We start from the raw sequence: 22,340 nt of genomic DNA on the forward strand, positions 1-22,340 counted from the left end.
ACAAAGTGTAATGTTGTTTACACGGCTGAATCTGTTGCTCTTTTCCTCATCATCCATCCTTAGTTTATTGCCTCCTTTAGTTCTTCAATGCTTCAACACACACACGCACACGCGCACACACACACACGTCTGATAATGAGGTCTACTGTACATGATTTAGTCAGGATCTGTCTGTGGCCATCAGCCAACCAGTGGACCTCAGCCACGTAGGTGGAGGTGCTTAATGAGGCTCCATTATACTGATAATATACTGTAGAGAAACACACATCCACACTCCCATCTCAGTGTAATGGACTCCCAGGTGGAACGGCGAATGGGATATCGATCCACGCCTCCCCTCCCCGCGAACCAAATGGAACCGCCATGAATTTGCGGGACAAATTGTGCCGCTGGATCTCTCCAAAGTAAAGATTGGTCACCGTGGTTCTGGACAAAGTGTTCTGGTGCAGTGTGGCCTGGTGTGGGGTGGAGGGGTGTGGGGTGGGGGTGTGTGGGGGGGGGGGGGTGGAGAGGCCTGGTGTTGAGTGGTACCGGGGGTGTATCCTAGCTTTCTCGAGTGCCGCTTTCTCTCAGAAACAGACATTAGCGTCGGTCGCACACTGGTGTGGACCGCAGAGAAGATAATGCCAGAACAGATCTTGCATCAGTCACGCGGGCGTCACCCGCCTTGTTAGCGATTGTTCTCGCCACCTGCCATCTATTATCCACCTGCCTGTCCGTCCGTCTGCATGCCTGCCTGCCTGCTTGTCGATCTGTGCACTGCTGGTTCTCCACACCATCCTCAAAGCCCTTCCCTTCCCCAGCGGTTAATGGAATTCATGACAACTTATGAATTAAGCCAATAAAGAGAGCAGACGCGGAGAAAACAGTTTATTATTCCCCACCAGCCTCCCTCTGTCTTTCTGACCTGTTTTGTTCTGGCTGCTGATATTTAAAGCCTATTTGGCCAACAGTCCTGATAAATTGAAAACACATACAGCCGCTCATGTGTTCAAATCAACTGTAACCGGATGTAATAGGTTCATGAGCACGGATACTCTGGGAGAACTAAGTAATGAAATGGAATTTTCTGCCAGCGGAACGGGGAGCAACCGCAGAGGCGAGCTACAGATAATAAACTCAGAAATGAACAATGATGGTGAGCGGCTCTCCCAAGCGGTCGCGGTCCGGCCGGCACCAATGTCATTACTCGTCACTTCGCGTCACGTCAAACGTCACTTCATACACTTCAAATGTTGTCATGATTATTGTAGGAATTCTTGAGTTATGGCCAAAACCGTCCTTGCGACCTTGACCTGTGACCTCCAATATCTAATCGGTTCATCCTTGCGCCCTTCACATGAGGCAAGCGTCCATTTCATTGCCTTTTCTTGGTCGGGGGGCAGGCCTTTCTCTCCCTCCCTCTTTCTCTCTGTGAGAACGCCATTTTGAAAAACGCAGGATGTTAAATGAAGGTAGCTGCAACGGCAGCAAAAGGGGGGAATGGCCGCGGGAAAATATCTAATTATGTTGAAATTATTTACCGTCGTCGCGCCCCTCCCGCTGGCTCCTGTGTCATGTTTGTGTTCCAGAGGTGGGGGGGGGGGAACAGCGGGGTCGCTCGTCACGATAGGCATCAAACAATTAAAAGGAGAGCGGGGAGGGAGCTCTGGGAGCGTCTGCAAGGCCTCTTAATACATATTGATGATTCCCAGTGTGCAGTTGTGCTCTCTGCCTCAGACTCCATGGGGGAGGACACATCAATGAAAAGGGCTATGGGGGGAAAGGGTGTGTGTGTGTGTGTGTGTGTGTGTGTGTGTTTGTTTGGGTGACAAGTTTGGGAAATGGGGGGACAGGGTTGGGGAGGCAGTAATCTCGCTGCTCCCAGAGGGAAAACAGCTCTGCGAATCTAAGACAACAAAGGGCAAACCTCTGTATCTCTGTTGTCAGTAACTGTCTGGACTATTTACCTCAGACACCTGAGGCCTGACAGCAGGCATATTTGGTGAACCGCGAGGGATCCCCAGCAGACGGAGACAGATTTTTTTTATTCAGGTAATTATGGCCAATTAAATACCCAAGTGTTGATAAATAATTATGAATGATAACACGTCTCTTCCACCATCTTGGATCACGCACCCTCTCGCGGGATTTGCCAAGTAAAAAATGTCAGATGACGTGACGCTAATTAGACCAGAAGTAGTTGTTGCATGAAAGGAAAGCGGTCAGTAAAATCAACCAAATGTCACAAGGTGGTCAACATTGGATTCCTCGCCGGACTTGCCAAGTGGACAAGAGGCAACGGGCATAAAATGGACTAAATGGCCCTTTACTGATTGGGTGCTCCAACGGATTCCCCGATTTATCTCAATACTGTAAAATGATCACTAAAACTGTGTTTTGACCACCGCGCCTTGAAAAACTCAAATACTGTCCATCAACCAAAGTATCAACCAAAAAGTTAGCAACAGTCTCATTATTTTCATGTTTATGCAAACAAAAGGTGCATACTTTAGTGCTGTTAATTTTATTTGTGATTTTCAATATAAAACTTGGTGAAATTATTTCAGTATGTGTTTCAGTAGTTTAACATTTCCAGCACATTTTAACAATACTGCAATAATACTGATAACCATGATAATTTTGGTCACTATTATCGCGATATGACATTTTCATACCGTTCTATCCGCATGGATCTGCTAGTCGTCTGCACGAAGTCTCCCACACTTGTTCCAGGCTCCTAGTGTAAAGGTGTGTGTGTGTGTGTGTGTGTGTGTGTGTGTGTGTGTGTGTGTGTGTGTGTGGTATGGAGGTTCTGTTGTATTTATGGAGGCCCCTACCTGACTGGTTTACTGGTGAGGGAGACACGCAGGGAGTCCAGGCAGGCAAAGAGGCGCTCGTCTGTCGCTCCGGACTTAAGCTCCCCGAGAAACTCCTGAGGAGAGATCTGGTTCCTGCTCCTCAGACTTCCCTGAGAGAGAGAGGAGGGGGAGGACGGGAGAGAGAAAGAGAGAGACAGAGAGAGAGAGAGAGTGAGGGGGAGGGATACAGAGACAGACAGGTTAGAGATGGGAGCAATCCGATCCAGTACGGTCTCTGATACAGACGTGGTTCACGGATCGGGTATCGGCCTGACGTCGCCGATCCACGTACCGATCCAGATGAAGTGAAAGGGCTCTGGTATTCATTCATAGGCTACAATTCACGTTTCCCTCAGTCTGGTGTCCAGTTCACCAAACTAACGTAGCTTTTCAGACCGTTTGCTTATGTCTGCAAACGTTTGGTGCAAAAACAAACATCTGAAAAAAGTTTACAATAGTTTGTAAAGAACGTTTGCGAGTAAAAGTCTCGAGTTGCTGCTCGAGTTAGTTACACTAGACGGTGGTGGAGGATTTCCAAAAGCAAAAGCGTTTAAACCTAATGCTGCCGCCCATGTGGGGGATGATGCATTACATCTTAAATGGTGTTGAGAGACTCGCAATGAGGTATCTGATTAGCGGGAGAACATTTATGCTGAATTATTAACTATGCCAAATTTTTACTTTAAAACATGTAAATAAAACATGTAAATAATGTAATGTAATGTAATGCATCATCCCCAACATGGGCGGCAGCAGTGAGTAGGCTAAACAAAGCGGAGAGCGGCGAATCGCCGGTAGAAGAAGACAGTCGATGCGCTGTGGATATTAGACATTTACGTGTACAAATTTGCCTTTTATTTGAAGGGTGGGGGACTACAAACTGTAGCCACCTCAGAGAAAAGGCTTTCATCTTTCCAACGATGTTTTTACTTTGGTGAGTAACGAAATGGTTTTGTCTGTAGACTCAGATGAGCGGGCCGAGAAAGCGCATTCATAGGTAAATTGCGTTGAGAGTAACAGGGCGTTATCTGTAGGATATCGCCCTGAACCAGGTCTAAGTCTACCGCCAAACAGGGGCGTTCAATAGTAGCTAGCTGCCTTGCTGGCTAGCTAGCTAGTTTTTTTGTTGTTGTTTTTTTTGCTAGCCAATTTATTCAGGCTTAAGCTAGCCAGCTAACTTTAGTCTACCTATTCTATTGAACGCCCATTTGGCTGTAGATGCTATATCTAGATAACTCACTAGCTAATGTTAGCTAGCTGTGTTTTGCTTTGTTCCCAGTCCCAGCAGCTTGTACACTACAGCATACCTTGTAGGCTAATGTTCTCTCTCTGTCATCCTCAGACAAGCCCTCCAGCAAAATGTCCAGTCATCTTGACCGTCCATGCACCAGTACTTTCCAATACTAAACGTTTAGATTAGTGCACCTTGACTGTATTCAACTAGCTTGGATATGTATTCAAACAAAAACCTATAGCTACTTTGGGAGAGATGGCCAAGTAGACTAGGCCTACTCTGTCCTTTGTTTACTTTTTATCCTTTGTTTACTTTTTACCGATTGCATGATTTGGCGGGGCGCGCGCGGGGGGGCGGTGAGGAAAAAAATACTGGGAGAATCGCAAACCTGCTTTTGATTTTGAAGTTTGAAGTCGAAAGCTCATTTCGATTTTGAATTGAAATCGTGACACCCAAATCCTACTTCCCCTGTCTTAGCATTTTTAAGACTTTTGAAAGATTGATTTCAGACATGAATACCAATTAAGGCCTTCTTTTAAGATTAATAATTCAATGCCTTGTAAGACTTTTTAAGGATCCGCGGGAACCCTGTGCATAATTAATTAGGGAAATAATTTCTGGAGAAAGGCACACAATCTCCAAAATAACAGACTTTAATTGGATTTGGAACATTTCCTAGAGACACAAACACACACATTCAAATAATATTCAGACTGTTCAGGATAATTTTTTTGCATGCGCATTTGGGTTTTAATTCACTGTCAAATAGAAAACAGGATGAACAAGAAGCATCGACAGAGAGCTAAATAAAAAAAAAAAGTGGCAAAATCTCTGAGGCCTTCTTGGAAGTTGGAACAGAAAGCAGCTATCAGGGTCACCGTTCTCTGGGTGTATACCTGTAAAACAAATTAAGCTAGTGAAATGACCTTCCAGGAACAAATAGTGTCGGGCTAGTCTGCTGTTGCACTGAATCAAGAGAAATATGAATCCACTGGGGACTGCTGTTCTTTGACCTTCTCTGGCGGAAAATTAAGCTTCTGTTTCCCCCCAAAGAGAGTTTGTTTTCGAGGCTGTTACCAGGCAGGGCATGCTACCTATTCTGTCCAATCACCTCAACGCACCGCGCGTCCCTCATCGCTTCCCCGCGCACAATGGCTGCTGCTGGAAAGAGTGCTCAACACGAAACCTGAATTTATGAACAAGCATACATGGTTACATTGTGTTACACAGTGTATGATCCATGGTGCCTGCCAAGCTAATAACCAAACAAATTTATCTTTCAGCTGGCTAATTACCCTACGGGCTGGCAAACACCGCAGGGGTGTCTGGGTCCTTTCAGTAACCTACAATTACTCCTCCCCTACCCTTTATTTCATGGATTTTGTCTACTTTAACCTAATTTACGCCGAAACGTAATCATGATGACCAAAGTGCTAGATACGAGAGAGAGAGAGAGAGAGAGTGAGTGCGAGAGAGAGAGAGTGAGTGCGAGAGCATCTTTAATATTCTGGCAGTGGTGTGCCTCACATGCCCGCTTGCGGTTCCATTTGTTTCTCGTTTCGCTAACACAATCCTCATCATTAGCGTTAGGTATGCATCTGTGCGTCCCGCTATCCGAGCACGGCTCCATCAAGCAGGGGAAAATGTAGCGGACGTGTGCCTGGCGAGACGCGTGGCGGGGAGAAGACGGTGTGTGTGTGTGTGTGTGTGTGTGTGTGTGCATGCGGAGAGTGAGAGGAATATATTTCCAGCTGTTTGATTTGTTGTCACGGGAGGTCTTCGCAGACAGCGCTCACTAATGAGGAAATTGATTATGCGTGATTTGTACAAGTAGATATATAATTTTTGAGGAAAATTGGTTTATCTGAAAACGCTATAGAGGGGAACAAATTGCTTTCATTTTGTGCTTGGCAGAGAGAAGTTCCTATTAAAATAAAACTGCCCATGTCATGCAGCAGCACAGGCCTTCGGGAGGAAACCAGACTTGTGTCATCCTGCTAGCCCACACAGAGGAAGAGGGGATGTGTGTGTATATGTGCACTGTAAGACAACCCGTTCTTAGCATGACAACAACGTCCACAAGACCACTTGGGAGGGGGGTCTGCGTGGCCTCGGAGTCGAAGCATGACAAACATCGTACAGCAAGGCCTGGGCTATACACAAAACTGACTTCCTCCTCTCTGTCTGTACAACTGGTACCGGCCAAGGCTCTTAATTACCTCCCAAACCACCAAACATTTTAAAGGGTACTCCTGCATGCCTGAATTACAGTCTCAAAAGGATTTAGGAAGCTCAAGTAAGGTCAGAAGAAACGGACTTGAATCCGATAGTAGGCTGTAGAAACCGTGGGTTTGCATATATCGAGCTATTTTTTTTCGTGTGCCAAAGTGCTAATTCCGTTGAAGTCGGGCCAGTGTTCCTGTTGGATTAATTAGGCCGGGAATCACCAGTGAGGTAATAAACTCTGCCTTTCAATCATCTCTCGTTATGTGCCGTCCGGCCGTCTTTGATAGCATGCAAAAGGGAAAAGAATAACAGGAAATAAGCAAATGTCAGATTTCAGCAGGTGGAATTGATCGGACATTTAAAGGGATAGGTCACTCGTGCGACTAAAAGAAGAAGTTCACAGAAGTGCGAAGTAATGTTACTGAAAAAGGGACAAGAGAGAAAAAAATCTCAATGATAATTGAAAGGCTTCAAAAGGAAAGGAATATACATTTTACACAGGCACGCAATTTAAATACAAAAATCAACACTCTTGGCTCTCCTGTGTCTGTCTGTTCAACAAAATCTAAAAAGGTTAAAAAAAACATTTGATATATTTATTGAAGAAATATCAACATGGTTGAAGGGAAATGGAATGTCACATGATGACTGATGATCATGATCATGATGAAAATGCAAAATCTGAGTGTCAAGATGACATTTAATCCTGGATACAGTGTGTCTAAAGTGTTCATATATTTTATTATTATTTGTTCAAGCTGCTTAATGTGTCCCCGTTGATGCTGCTACCACCACAAGTATTTTTCAGACCTGCGTTTCGTCAGAAGGGGAGCTACAGTAGGGTAGGAAAAAATATTAATGACGATGCAAGTTTGAATGATTCAAATATGCCAGTATGAGCAGTAAGAACCCATGTGTCAGCTTCTCCCTACAGCTTGATGGTGTGGTAAACCTATACGGTCAACCTTTAACACACTTAAGCTGTGTTCGGAATCGCTCCCTCGTTCCCTCACTCCCTATTCCCTATATAGGGTTCACCATGTATTGAACTACCTAAGGAACGGAGAAAATGTAGGGTACATGCGCTGTTCCCTGGAAATCAAGGTGAATTGTGGGTAATAAATAGTGGACTATATAGGGAACGACAATTCAATGGGGAATTCGGACACTACAAACAAAATGGCTGACGGCCATATAGTGCACTATATAGTGAATAGGGAACGATTCCAAACACAGCCTAAGACGGCTGTCTTCTTTCCCCATTACGACAATCACCTGATGAGGACCATCAACTTCTAATTTATCTAGCAAGGGATATCGCAGTGTAGTCGTTGACACTGCTGTATGCCTTGCTTGCCAGCTAGCTTGCTTTTGTACGTCGACAGGAGCCTTATTAGCTTAATGTTTGCTTTCTACTCATCTAATCTGCCTTTCCTTTAGATTATTTTGCAGCAAAACGAAATTGTTTATTTCCCTTGTTCAGCACTCATACCGACTTCTCACCGGGCTTCTTTGTACATTATAAGGAAAGCGTGACGAACTAACGTTAGCTAGCACTCTCTGACTTAGCTAACGTAAATTAATGATGTGTTAAGCCTAGCTAGTTACAGGCAAGTAGAGTAACATTGTTATTTGGCTGCTGCCTATGATGAAAGCCGATAGTAGGAAGCAGTTAGCTTACATAGTGGGGAAAAGTGATTATCGGCCAAAAATATTGGCCCGGATGATTATTGATCGATGATTACAAATCATGAGGCAAAGCTACCTCACTTCTCTTTTTTTCTACATTTATTTTCGGATTTTGTCCCGTTTTCGCCTTATTTGGTAAACAATTACACCTGACATATTCGAATTGCCCCATTATTATTGCTGAACATTTGTCGCACAACCTCCGCTGGTCGGCGATATGAAAGGGAGAGACAACTACTTGACTCTCGGCTTGTGACCGTGATTCCGACACCAGACAGGGTCGCTGTAGCGCGATGAATCTTCGAGCCGAGATGCACTAATCAACCACCCTCAGGGAGAGGCTCACTCTGGGATCCGGCCATACTCAGATCTGGCGAGACCAGGGTGCGAACTCCGGTGCCCCGTGGGCAGCTGCACCAACGCAACGATGCATTAGACCACTCCACCACCGTGGACCCTACCTCACTTCTCTTAACGTAGCTGGTAAGTTGTGCCACAAATGACAACCAGAAATGAACAATGACCAAACGGGGATCGCTCCGGTACCGCTCACACCATAAGTTTAAAAAACATTAACCTTAATTTTGAGCTGAGTTTTTTTTTTTTAATGGGTTAAATTATGTTTCAACTAAAATTAAGATGAGGCTAAATACAGCTTTTTCCCTTCTTGGGGAGCGATGCGAGCGGGAGGAAATCTGGCTGAGCCATGAGCAATTTTTAGCAGACCGCAGGGAGTCTCTTTGAGCGAGGGGGCGGAGCGAACGGACAGCACCTTGACTGTGGGATTCTGGGAATTCTCAACTCCGCTCACATGCTCTGCTGGGTCGAAATAACTAATCCTGCTCCCCCGCAAGCCTGCAGCAGAGCCAGTGGATGCATGCCCAGTCTGCCTGAATCACACACACACACACACACACACACACACACACACACACACACACACACACACACACATACATACACACACACACTTCAAATCATCCTCCACCAAGTTTCTCCCTCAGATGGAGGCTGGCTAGGATGGTGCCAGAAGCGGAATTAGCTGACGACTCCTCTCTCAGGGATCTCACTTTCATTCCTGACTGTCCCAAAAATTAGTTCTTTAGTGAGCGGAGGTGTCTATTCCCATTGGGGGGGGGGCGACGGGATGGTGGATGGAATGATTGGCCATACTGGCGAGGGCTGAAACGCCCGGCGCCAAACGTGCGTTGGCTTCAGAGGAGAAATGGCCAGAGTTCATCCACTGGCTGCGGTACAACTCTTCTCTCTGGAGGGGAGCTGAAGAAGCAGGTAGAAGTAGCTTCTCCCCAGTACTTGGTGGCGTGGAGGGAGGTCTGCCTCCAAGCCCCGTTTTCACAAACTAGATGCGCATGCAGATGTTTTTTTGTTTTGTGTTTCGCGCACCTGTGATTCCCATGCACGTTCGTTCCCTATCCACTCACACTACGTATTCAAACCGCCAGCTCTCTGCCCACTTACACCCAACAGCTGGCAGACTTCAGGCAACAGGTAAATTGATCAGGGAGGATGAGGTAAAAGCTTGTTTTCGAGTGCCGTCTTCAGAGATGGCAGGATGGGGGATTAACGAGGCGAGAGAGGAGCTTTGCTTTTGTAACCAGCCGATCGGAGTAATGGATGCTCGGGTTCTTCTTCCACCTCTGTGCTTTTTTTTTAGTTTGGCCACGTCTGCTCAAGGGCTCGGCGGAAGATGGAGTGCCCCTGGGTTTCATTCGTTTTGGCCCCGGCTGTGACTCAGCAGATTTTTTTTTTCCAGGAGCCAGACGGAGCGCGGTGAAAGCCTCGTAAAGGCGGCGTCTTTCTGGAAGACAAAGCGCGGCTCTTCGCTCGTCACGTCATCGGAAAGAGAGACGGCGTCCGTAACAAGAAAAAAGCTTCTCTCCATCATCGGCGACACGTCGGCCCTAACCTTCTAATGTTCTATTCAAATGAGAGCCGAGGGACGAGCTCGCCTCCCCTCTTAGCGATGGCGACGGGAGATAATCAACGCAGCGAGGGTGGCGGCGCGGTGCTGGCCGGCGTGGTGTGAGAACAGGCACCTCATTCTGCTAATGTTCCCCAATCATGTGACTTAAATCTCCATCTCCAGGAGCTGCTTATCTCTCTCTCTCTCTTTCTCTCCCTCTCTCTCTCCCCCTCTCAGACTCTGAAAGGCTTTTATCATGTCACATCACGGTATCATTCGGTGATCTATATTCAATTAACCGGCGGTGAGTCGCGGCTAGCGGGAAAACAGAGCCATTAGTCCTCCAAATTTCCATCTCCGAAATAGAAGCGGGCTCCCGTGACCTTCAGCCGAGCGCCCAGGGAGCGGAGAGAAGAGGCGGGAGGGATCAGAGGAAGACGAAGAGACTCTTCGCGCAGGAAGTGCGACACCATTTGTAAAGTCGAGACTGATTACTACAGTACGCCGGCTAGATGAGACGGAGGACTTCGTGTCGTTCCGCATGGGGAGAAGGTGTTGTGGGCGGGTGAAAACGGGAGCGGTTCTAGTAACAACCCAATAACGTAGTAGGCCGACTAATCTGACTAGCGAGCGAAAGGTGCCTGGTTCAAGACCGGACCCGAGTTGGTCAATTACACTGATATGTACTACAGTGATGTGTAACTAGGCCAGATCAACAATAAGGTCCCTTTCTGCACCGGCGCGGACTGTGCTGCATAGGCTCGCACTGCATACATACTAACCGTACGCCATTTTGTGTATTTTGTACCGTTCATTTGCACTGTCCTGTCGTTGCACTGTCCCGTCTAGCCTTTGCGCCCTGCCTAATCTTGTTTCGCCTCCATGGGAAGTGCATCATGGGATTGAATGCCCCTCTAGACGACGTCGCAAACCAATTTGAGGAGGCGCAAGAGCAACAGGCTGCTCGTTATGGACAGCACCTGTGGGAAGGAAAGATGAGGCTCGCTCCATCATTTCAGCCACAATGAGCCAGTTCTTTCATTTACAGTCAGATATGGTGCGATACATGAAAGAAAACAGGGGAAAGGGGATAGAGCATCTTTTTTTCTTCTGATTTTTACTGCTTAGTTGTCTGCACCTTCTCTAGACAGAAAGAGAGAGAAAGAGAGAGAAAGAGAGAGAGAGAGAGAGAGAGAGAGAGAGAGAGACAGACAGAAAGAGAGAGAGGGAGATAGAGAGAGAGGGAGAGAGAGACAGACAGACAGAAAGAGAGAGGGAGATAGAGAGAGAGGGAGAGAGAAAGAGACAGACAGAAAGAGAGAGATAGAGAACCGAGACAGAGAGAGAGAGAGAGAGAGAGAGATAGAGAACTGAGACAGAGAGAGAGAGAGAAGAAGAGAGAGACACAGAGAGAGACAGGGACCGGGCTGTGGCGAGAGCTGCATGCTGTGCCGCAGAGAAACATGAACAGAAAGCCTGAGGAATGCGCAGGCTCCATTCGTGTCCTCTCTGTACCGCCTCCCCGCCACAGATGAAATCCGGCGGGCTGCTGGTGGTCCTGACCTGTCGGTAACGCACTGCTAGCACCACCTAGAGGGGGCCGAGACCACAACCACCACAACGCGATCTGGAGTAGTCTAATAGTGTATCACCGAAGGCTTTAGCGGGTGACTGGTCTCACCGAGGCCAGGCTCTCTCACACCGAGCAGCAGGCTTTTCAAACGCAAGAAAAGGGTCAGGAGATGCATAACCGGTATCAGACACAACCATGTAAATCTCAAGGGTTCCGTTCGCCTGCAGGGCAGCTTTGAGAGCTTAAGGGATCCTCCTCCTGGGGGAGAAGGGGGCTGATATTTACCCCTCTCTCTCAGAACATCCGTCGGGTTCTACCTAGGGAGAGGGAAGGGATAGGGCGGGTTCTACCTAGGGAGAGGGAAGGGATAGGGCGGGTTCTACCTTGGGAGAGGGAAGGGATAGGGCGGGTTCTACCTTGGGAGAGGGAAGGGATACGGCGGGTTCTACCTTGGGAGAGGGAAGGGATAGGGCGGGTTCTACCTTGGGAGAGGGAAGGGATAGGGCGGGTTCTGCCTTGGGAGAGGGAAGGGATACGGCGGGTTCTGCCTTGGGAGAGGGAACGGATACCGCTGGTGAGGAATAACGAGAGATGTGTGGCACGAAGAGCGCTCGTTTGTGTGCACGCACGTGTGAGCGCGTGTACGTGTGCGAGAGAGAGTTTGTGCACATGTGAGCGCATATACGTGTGCGAGAGAGAGAGCGTTTGTGTGTGTGTGTGTGTGTGTGTGTGTGTGTGTGTGTGTGTGTGTGTGTGTGCGCGCGCTACACTCATCGTAGCGCGTTCCATTTCATTTTAACAAACCAGTTCCACGCCGCCCAGCGACATCAGTGACAATCAGGCGCCCGCGGCCCAGCAGTGTCACCTGTGACAGCACATGAGTACGCGGGGATAAGACTGTGTCGGGGAAATTACCCCATCAGTGTTTGAAAGACTGATCCGTCTTGTAGGTTCAAGGTAATATAGGATAAAATGAGCTCAGCTCAGCCCGGCTGTGTGTGTGTGTGTGTGTGTGTGTGTGTGTGTGTGTGTGTGTGTGTGTGTGTGTGTGTGTGTGTGTGTGTGTGTGTGCAAACGGAATTGATCACCAGGCAGCTGCGGAGATATCAATCTATCGCAGCTCACACAGGTCGGCCCGACGCACTGCACCGCGCAGTAGCGTCACCATGGAAACCCGGTGCAAAGGAAGACGAGTGCCGTGGCTAGGCGAGGCGCGTCCTCACGGTGAGGCGGGGGGGGGGGGGGGGGGTGGGGGGGCATGACTGGCCGCAGCTGGCGCAACGAGCGCGGCGACGGGGCGCGATGACGGATCACCGGCGACGCCCGATCGCCGGCTTGCGAAGCGACCACGCTCACCCGTCACTGTGCTTACTGGGGGGGGGGGGGGGGGGGGGGGAGCGGGGGTACTGATGAGGAGGACAGAGACCACGGTGGTGGAGCCCCCTGGTGGTGTAAGTTGGGACCCTCTACCCAGTAACACGTGCCTGGGAGGAAATCCAAGGCTTCTAAACACACGAGAGGTCTTCTTATTTGTAGGAGGCCATTAAAGGCGACGGTGGGCAGGTCTGTAGCTGGTCCAGCCCTGTGATGTAAGTGTCGGACGCGGTGTACTCAGCAGGCTGGAGGGGATGAAATGTGTACGACGGCTAAGGAGCGACAGCCGAGCACCTTGACTGATGTGCAATTAGGAGGCGTTTAACATGCACTGTTTGTTATGTACATTTGCCAGCCGTTAGGGGTATTTGTTTTACTCTCTTAATGATCAATTGCCTTAACGATCAATCATTTTAATTGCGGCCCGGAGCCGCGATCGGAAACTGGAATCCGTTCAGCCGGTTTTTATGTCCGGAGGAAATGCTTGATCAATGCCAGGGAGAGAGCCTCCCGACCTCCAACTTCTCTCACACACACACACACACACACATGCGCACACACACGCTGACACACACACACACACTTTAGCAAGGTGAGGTTGGAAAAAAATTTGAACAAAAACATATGCGCACACAGAAACAGAATCCATTTCCCTACGGGCTTTGAAAAACATAAATGCAAATACCTATCTCTCCAACCAGGTTTCCTTCCGACGCTTCCACAACTCTCTGTGGCATTCTAAGTTTCAATGCGTTTGTTGTTGGGGTTTTTTTCTCTCTTTTTACCCAGAAACCGCCTCAGGAGTTTATCTGGCTCTGGAGTTGCACTCCGCCAACTACAGCTGAGCTGATATCCAGCTGCTGCTTCCACAGTCAGGAGGCCGCTGTGAGAGACACTTGGGGTCCACGCGCCACGCCCGCTGCCACGCTCTCCTCCACCCACCGTCTGGACCCCTCCTAGGAGACAGGCATGCTGGGATCTGTAGTCACGGCACGCGGGTGGGCGGGCGGGGCCTCCGAGGGCTCGCGGCCGCTTCGTTGCCAGGAGGTTGGGGGAAAGAGAGGGGGGGGAAGGGAGGGGGGGTTCGTTTGGCATGGCTGGCACGCCGTCGCACTACTGCGCCACGACCGCCACACTTCACGCCGCAGGGCTTGCAACAAACGGCCCCGGCCAAGCTCATTACCCGAGCCCCCCACCATCACTGACCGTTGTGAGGGGAGCACGCTTACTGCATAACAACTAGTCTAGGAGGATACACAGAGGAACGCGCACACACATACAAATTACACACACACGGGGGGGGGGGGGGACATACACTCCCTGAGGCCCCGTCTGTCAAATCGTGGGCTCATGCCGCTACTGCTACCCTTCATTTACTCTTCCTGAAGTCCGGTCAGTGTATAGGCCTATAGACTCCCCTCTCAGTTCACACACACACACACACACAGAGGGAGAGGGGAGAGGGGCTGACAGTGTGTCGGCACTCGGCCCTGGGTGAGTTGAGGCGGTCGCTGTGCTTGACTGGTGGCGGACATGTTTGTCAGGGCCGGAGCTCCGCTGGGACCCCCCGCTCAGCGCTGTGAGCTAATAGAGAGACTCGGCCAAACGCTGACCAACGCGGGGTCAGCTGTATGCACAATACACACACACACCCCTGTACACACACTCTCACTCTCTCTCAGACACACATTCCTGTACACAATCATACATGTTCTCTCTCTCTCTCTCTCTCTCTCACACACACACACCTGTAATCATACATGTAAACACACACACACACTCTCTCTCTCAGACACACATACCTGGACACAATCATACATTCCCTCTCTCTCTCTCTCTCTCTCACGCACTCACACTCACACGTAATCATACATGTAAACACACTCACACACACACACACACACACACACACAATCACACATGTAAAACACACACACACACACACACATACAGTACCATTCTCTTCTAGGAGGATGGCCCTGAGCATCAGAGGACTTGTGCTATTCCAACCTTCACAGAACAGCACGAAGCTCCACTCTGCTGTGGATTGTGAAGCGCGTTGCCTCCATTGTACAGGCAGGCACAATGAACACTCAGGACAGCAATGGTTTCAATGAAAACCATTCAGGGACATTTCACTTGATCACAAAAAGTAGGCTTCCCATCTAGCAGTGGCTGGAAAGAGGGACTCGGTGTACGACAGCCCTGCGACCGTGTGACAATGGCAGTACGCACAGATGAACCTTAATGGTCGTAGAGAGCGAGACGAGTTCTGTGTTCAGAAGCGTCTCAGGTTCAACTAGAGGGTCTTAGTTAGTTCTCTCTCTCTCTCTCTCTCTCTCTCTCTCTCTCTCTCTCTCTCTCTCTCTCAGCCCTTATCTGATGATGTCCCTGCCTCCTCCCCCTCATTGAGATGCATGGCTGCTCTCATTAACACACATCCCATTACCAGGACTGCCTTGTAATTAGGAGATAAAGAATTTATCACAAGTGCCGAGACGTGAAATCAAAAGAGGTACGTAGGACACTAGGCCTCTCTCTCTCTCTGTCCCCGTGTCTCCGTCTGTCCCCTTCTGTCTCTGTGTCTCCGTCTGTCCCCGTGTCTCCGTCTGTCTCGGTCTGTCCCCGTGTCTCCATCTGTCTCTGTGTCTCCGTCTGTCCCCGTGTCTCCGTCTGTCCCCTTCTGTCTCTGTGTCTCCGTCTGTCCCCTTCTGTCTCTGTGTCTCCGTCTGTCCCCGTGTCTCCGTCTGTCCCCTTCTGTCTCTGTGTCTCCGTCTGTCTCCGTCTGTCCCTGTGTCTCCGTCTGTCTCCGTCTGTCCCTGTGTCTCCATCTGTCCCTGTGTCTCCATCTGTCCCTGTCTCCGTCTCCCTCTCTCCCCGTGCAGTTGGTGAAACAGCTCCAACCCAAGCCATGTTTGCTAATAAAGCACTGAGAGTATTGTTATCATTCAAAGGCGTCAGATTAGCCAGTCGGAATAGCAAACTGTGAACTATGACTTGAAAATAATTGGTTTGCAAACAGTGGTTCTTGTGGCAAGTGGTGAATCCCAAATTCTGAGTGGATTCTACAAAGCTATCGTGCCCTTGTGAATCTAGCAAGAATTAAAGGCCATCTATTCATGAAGAGGAAAAGACAAGTAGGAGAGCGAGAGAGAGAGAGAGAGAGAGAGAGAGATAACGAGAAGGTCATGAGAGGAAGACAAAGACTGAAAAAGAGTGTTTGTGTGTGAGAATGGGAGAGAGAGAGAAAGAGAGAGAGATAATGAGAAAAGGAGAGGAAATGGAACGCTGAGGATACTGAGGTGTGGAGGGGATGGGGGGGTGGAGGGAAGGGGGGGGGGGCGCTTGCACAAAAAGGCAAAAGCTGCAATTTCCGCGGGGGAGATATGGCAGCAAATTGAACAGCAGGGCTAAAGTGAAAGTTGGGAGCAGGCTCAGCCTACTTAATGAAGTGGTGGCCGTGGACTCGGAGCGGAGCGGGTGATGGAGCAGCCCTGGGGCCCAGAGTGGATACACGGTCTTTTCGTGGGGGGGGTGGAGACACGGCCGTTTCCCTCCCTCACAGGCGCAAACAACAACAACAACAAAAAAGTTTAAAAAAGTGATTTATCATCTCCAAAAGCACATACAGAAGGCTTCAGACTACAAAACCCACAGTAACGCACCGGAGATAGGGGAGGGGAAAAAGGCAACTCTTCCCAGCGACAGATAGACAGATAGGCCGGCAAACACCTAAACAGTTGCCTGGCAAGTGGGAGGCATTTCCCCCGGCGGTGAAGTGAGATCTAATCTCTCGTGGCGCGAGAGGAGCCATGTTCGGGGTGCACTCCGGTGATGGATAAAGGGCCAGCTGTGTCCCTGATGAGAGCACCATTCCATTTATTATTGTAGGGCCCTTTGATTCTAGAGACCAGCATTATTCCGCCAGAGAGGAGAGAGGATGAGTACCATAGAGTTTCCCCTACATTAGATGCAGCCGTGATGTGGGGCAGGTGCTTACAGCGGACAGAACATGAATAATGACACAATAGAAATAAAGCTAATGAATAAAGATGAAATGGGTGTGTGAGATTAAACAGGATGAGGTGGGTGTGTTAAAGCGTGCTCAGACACACTCTGTGATCTGTGTGGCGGACTGGTTAGAACACTTCAAACTACAAAGTCTGAAAAGATGTAAAGAAAGCTTTGACACGCAGAAAACAGCCGACATGGGCGTTGTGCTTTTTGATAAGCGAACTGACATACGTATCGTGTTCAGTTTGAGAGTGAAAAGGCACACTGAGGCAATCTACAGTAACGTTAGCACTGCCGACTCCAGCTCTCACTCGATTTTTCTTCATCTATCTCTTCCCTCTCTCTCTGTCAATCCCCTGCTCTCCTCTTCGTGAATGGCCACCGTCGGCATCTCATCAGAGTTCATCACACCACCCCAAACCCCCGCGGAAGCATCTGCCAACTGTGCCAAGGTCTGTGGAGAGACTGCACAGAGAGACAAGCCTCTCAGAACCAATCAGAGCAGGGGAAACAGCAGCCTCTCAGAACCAATCAGAGCAGGGGAAACAGCAGCCTCTCAGAACCAATCAGAGCAGGGGAAACAGCAGCCTCTCAGAACCAATCAGAGCAGGGGAAACAGCAGCCTGTCAGTTGTAGCACTGAGGGCAACCTGCTATTTACACTACATACCTCTTCTCTCTCCAACCCCATTTTTAACTTGTAATATTTTGAGATATTCATCTTTTTCCACTGTTCCTATCAGATAGTGATCGCGGCATCAGAGATATGCACGAGGGGCGGACACACACACATGCGTCGCGAGCAGCCATTTTGACATGAGTGTATGTCATCGTACATCTTGTGAGCTAGACTGACACAGGTGTAATTAATAACATTGATCATGGTTCTGCTCCATTGTAACAGGGCCATAATCAATGTTATTAATTATGCCTGAGTCAGTCTGGCTAACAGGATGGAAGATGACACACTCATGTCAAAATGGCGGCTGTGCAAGCGGCCTATAGCGCTGAGAATGAAACACTCCAACGTTTGGTTATTCCTGAATGGTCAGCGGTGTGTAAGTATTTCAAACTTGATTTGAAGAGATATATTATTATTAAACTCACCATGTGATTATTTGTGCTGTGGTTTGGACTAATTCAAGAGCACAGCAGGTGTGCAAGCCCTCAAACCTGAAGCGCCTCCTCTTAAAACAACAGACATGACATGTTACTGTTAAACTTGAGTCCACAGAAGTGCAGTGTGATGTTCCTGGAAGAAGAACAAGAAAGCCTACTTTTAAAGGAATAGAATCTCAATGGTAATTGAAAGGCTTAAAAAGGAACGGAATATCAACTGTACACAGGCAAGCAAATTAAACACAAAGGATTTTCCAAAGAAAATGTATCATCTGTTTAACAAAATCTAAAAAGGTGCAAAAACCGTTGATACATTTATTGAAGAAATATCAACATGATTGAAGGGAAATGTAATTTCACATGACTGATGATGAAAATGCAAAATCTGAATGTGACATTAATCCTGGACACAGCGTGTCTAATGTGTCCATATATTTTATTATCATTTGTTCAAGAGTAACAAAGTATCGGATTGATAAGTGTATCAGCAGATAGTCAAAGTATCTGTATCAGAAGTGAAAAAGTGGATTGGGACATGACCCTATACACAACCCACTGAGCAAGACACGTCTAAAAGACGTCTTTTAGATGTCTTTTCTGTCTTTTTCGGACGTCCAAAGACATCCAATTAGGAGCCAGAATGAAAGTTTTTTTAGACGTTCAGATATTGAACCCGTTCTGCACGTCCAGACGTCTTAGAGGGGTCCAAGCCAGACGTTTGAATATTGAGGGGTCCAGCAGACGTACAAATGGGGTTCTGGACCGACGGACGTTATTAAGACATGATCTGAACGTCTCCCTGACGTTGTGTGTTTGCTGGGAAGCAAGAACACAATTATTTTCCTTTACAAATAGGCCTTTCCACCTTATACTGATGCATAAAAACATCACCAGAATGCAGGGAATGAAGCGTTTGATGCTCACGTCCTTGGAGAGGACCCCCAGACCCCCTGCTTAATGACCCCCCCCCGATGCTGGTACAACCAAGTATATTTCCAACCAGTGGAGACACTGCGTACCATACCCAGCCTCTCAGTATTTCAACATGCCCTTGCGTGAATAAAACACCACTATGATAATCTAAATAATAATTTAATAATATAATGTTCAAGGACATTTGGTCAATCACGTTAGAGCACCGTTTCTCACCACCAGCATGAAAATATGTTCAGGCCAGTCGAAAATATGCCCTGGTTTAAGAAAAACCTTAGGAAACCAGTAAGAGGCAAAACAAGCTACATGCCTAATTAACCTCCTGAAGAAAATTAAATGGTGGGTCTTCTAACACATTCAGAAGAGTTCATCGCTGGGTACATCTGTGTCTAGTTACGATTCACTCGAAGGAGAAGAGAGCGCAGCAGAGAGAAACCAAGGAAGAAGCTACTTGATACCTTCCACTTTTTAAAATGGCAAAACCATCAGAGCAAAGGGGAATAAGCTCTTAGCGCTTAGGAAGAGCAGTATTTCCCCCGGATACTAAGACTGGTAATAATGTAGAGGGCGGACATTTTGTACTCAATTAGCAGGTTCTAATCCGGCTGATTTTAACTCTGATTTAAACTGAAAGAGCCTCCATCACCTGTGCTGCGAAGCTACGACTCCCTTCCCACACACGCAGCAAATCTCAATCCTGCGAACTTTAAAAACCACTTCAGATTCAGACCGAAACTTAAGTAGAATAAACAAAGGGTAAAGAAGTGCTTAAGTAGAATAAATGTCAAGTGGTTAAATAATAAATAAATAAATAAATGTAAATGTATAAGTGCTGGACAGATGGTTGGTGGGGGGCCTCCTCTTTGTGACGGCATTAAAAGCTTAAAAGGAGATCTGGTTGGGGTTTTAGTGGGGCTGTGATGGATAGTGTTTAATACCGCAGAGGGATCCGCTGGGGTCTGGCACAGACTAATCGCTGGATGGAATCTCAGGATATATTGACACAGAATTTGTAATGAGTCTGACATTTAAGAGGAGCTGCTTTAGTGCCGTTTCTTTTCTCTCTTTCCTTTCTCCTTCCCTCTTTCCTTTCTCCTTCCCTCGCTTCTTCAGGTGACCGAGAGGAAGGGAAGTAAAATACAAACACAGACTCTCTCTCTCTCACACACACACACACACACACACACACACACACACACACAAACACACACACACACACTCTCTCTCACACACACACACAAACACACACACACACAAACTCTCTCTCTCACTCACACACACACACAAACACAAAGACACACACACACAAACACTCTCTCTCACACACACACACAAACACAAAGACACACACACACAAACTCTCTCTCTCACTCACACACACACACATACACACACACGGTCTCTCTCTCACACACAAACACACTAGAGACACACACAAAGAAGCACACACTAGACAAACACACACTAGACAAACAAACACAAACACACACACGACAGTGCCGGCGCACTTCCGCGAGTCTCACAGGTGTCTTGAGTATCCCGTCGCTACCAGAGGCAGGTCAATGCTGAGAGATAATTAGCTCCATCTTCAGAAACGGCTCGTGAAGACAGACTCGCCCCAGGGCAGAGGTAGCCTTTACAGTCAGCATCGATGCTACCCTTGAAAAGATAGACATGAGAGACAGACGGCAGGAAGACACCCTGAAGCCAAAGAGACACACAAGGGTGATATCTGGGTTGTTGCTTCCTTTCTAGTATCTGGTACAATCGCCTGGACGGCTCCAGTACCTGACTCTAATTACTAACGAATGTGCTGTAAGCAAGCCATGTGTCTTTATTTTAATGAGTGGAAACACCTCTTTAAATGTCTTTTGGGGTTGGCTGTGCACTAATTAGGGTAGAAGTTAGACTAACTTTTAATTTAAAAATAACTGTACTGCTCAATCCATGCACTGCAGCAATACAGTGTTATTTTTATTTTATTATTTTTTAAAACCTGTAACGTAGCAGAGGCAGCGCAGAAAACCCTGCAAAGCTGTCTGACAACACAGCGGGGCATTCTATCCAGCCCTGCAATCAACTCAACATCTCTCCCCGAACACACCGGTAAAAGTGAACATTTTGAGAGATGGGCCCTAAGCACCGCCACTGGGCCGGTATTCCACTCCGGCAATCTCAGCCCTCAGCCGAGGACGCAGAGAGAAACATCAATTCAGTCCTCAGCATTAAAGGTTAATTGGGGGAAAGTTGTCCACTGCTAGAGGATGGTCCGTCTGCGCTTCCTCCCCTCAGCCACACCGAGATTTTCATTGTTGTGAAGGAAAAAAGACAGGAGGCAAAGAGAGAGAGAGAGAGAGAGAGAGGAGAGAGAGAGAGAGAGAGAGAGAGGGAGAGAGAGGGAGAGAGATGGAGAGGGAGGGAGAGGGAGAGAGAGAGAGAGAGAGGATGGCAAGAAAGAAAACCAGAAATCTTCTAATCCTCAGTCGGCACAAATAATTGATAACACTTCTTTCCACAGTGCAGCTCTGTCCTTTATTATTCAAGAAGCATCTCAAAGGCGGTTCTAGGCGGTGAAGATACAGGAAACATGTTAAACTAGATGGACAAAACATCTACCTAAATGCAGTGTTTCAATCATCACAGTTAGAACAAATGAAGGCAGGTTTAGGCTGTGTGTGATCCAGGAGGCCAAGCAGAGAGAGAGAGATTGTAGTGAGTGTATGGTAAGGTATAGATCATGCAATTCTCCTTTACCACAGCCGAAATAAGATCACAGAACTGAACAGAACTGAACTCACGGTTAAACGGTCCCAGTGAGAGCACACGCTACAGTATAAGGCAGCAGACGATGTTCACTTCATTGGTACACTTTGTTTATGCTGTGCCAGCGCTGGAGAAAGGTCTGGCTGGACACATTACCATTCGGGGATGAGGGACTTTGTTTAAACCAATCACATCGTCTTCAGCGGAGCGGTTACTAGGTTGTTGTTTCGCGTAGTCTGGATTGGCCGACCACATGAATCGGCGCCACTGATTGGACAGTAATAAACGAATGACAAGGCTCATCACGAAAAACTATCCGTCAAGACTACTTTACTGGTGATGCTACTGCAGTCTTGACTAGAGGGCTCAACGTCAACACAGCGACAGATATGGTATCTTACTCTCTGGGTCAGCAGTATGTGATCAGCCCTGAAGGCCGGGACACGATGCGATACAAAGGCTCTGTCCCGATGACCAAAACGCACACACACACACACACACACACACACAGGCACACAATGGCACACACAGACACACACAGACACACACAGACACACACAGACACACACACACAGTGATGATGCTCTTCTTGCTGGTCCTTTTGAGCAGTCCTGCAGCCTTGGCTTACCCTTTCCCTCACAAAGCCAATTAG

General features: G+C 48.0%; 1 protein-coding gene across 1 annotated transcript in view; it reads right to left on the reverse strand.

Moving 5' to 3' along the window:
• LOC311315847 (protein diaphanous homolog 3-like) overlaps positions 1-22,340 on the reverse strand; it is a gene marked incomplete at both ends in the record, with an annotated part of 177,342 nt that overhangs the window by 110,797 nt on the left and 44,205 nt on the right. Inside the window, one exon of the mRNA XM_084446546.1 lies at positions 2,820-2,950. Within this exon, the coding sequence (XP_084302672.1) occupies positions 2,820-2,950 (131 nt within the window). The remainder of the gene's footprint in view (positions 1-2,819; positions 2,951-22,340) is intronic.

This window comes from Borostomias antarcticus (genome assembly GCF_949987555.1).
Source record: "Borostomias antarcticus genome assembly, chromosome: 12".
NCBI lineage: Eukaryota > Metazoa > Chordata > Actinopteri > Stomiiformes > Stomiidae > Borostomias > Borostomias antarcticus.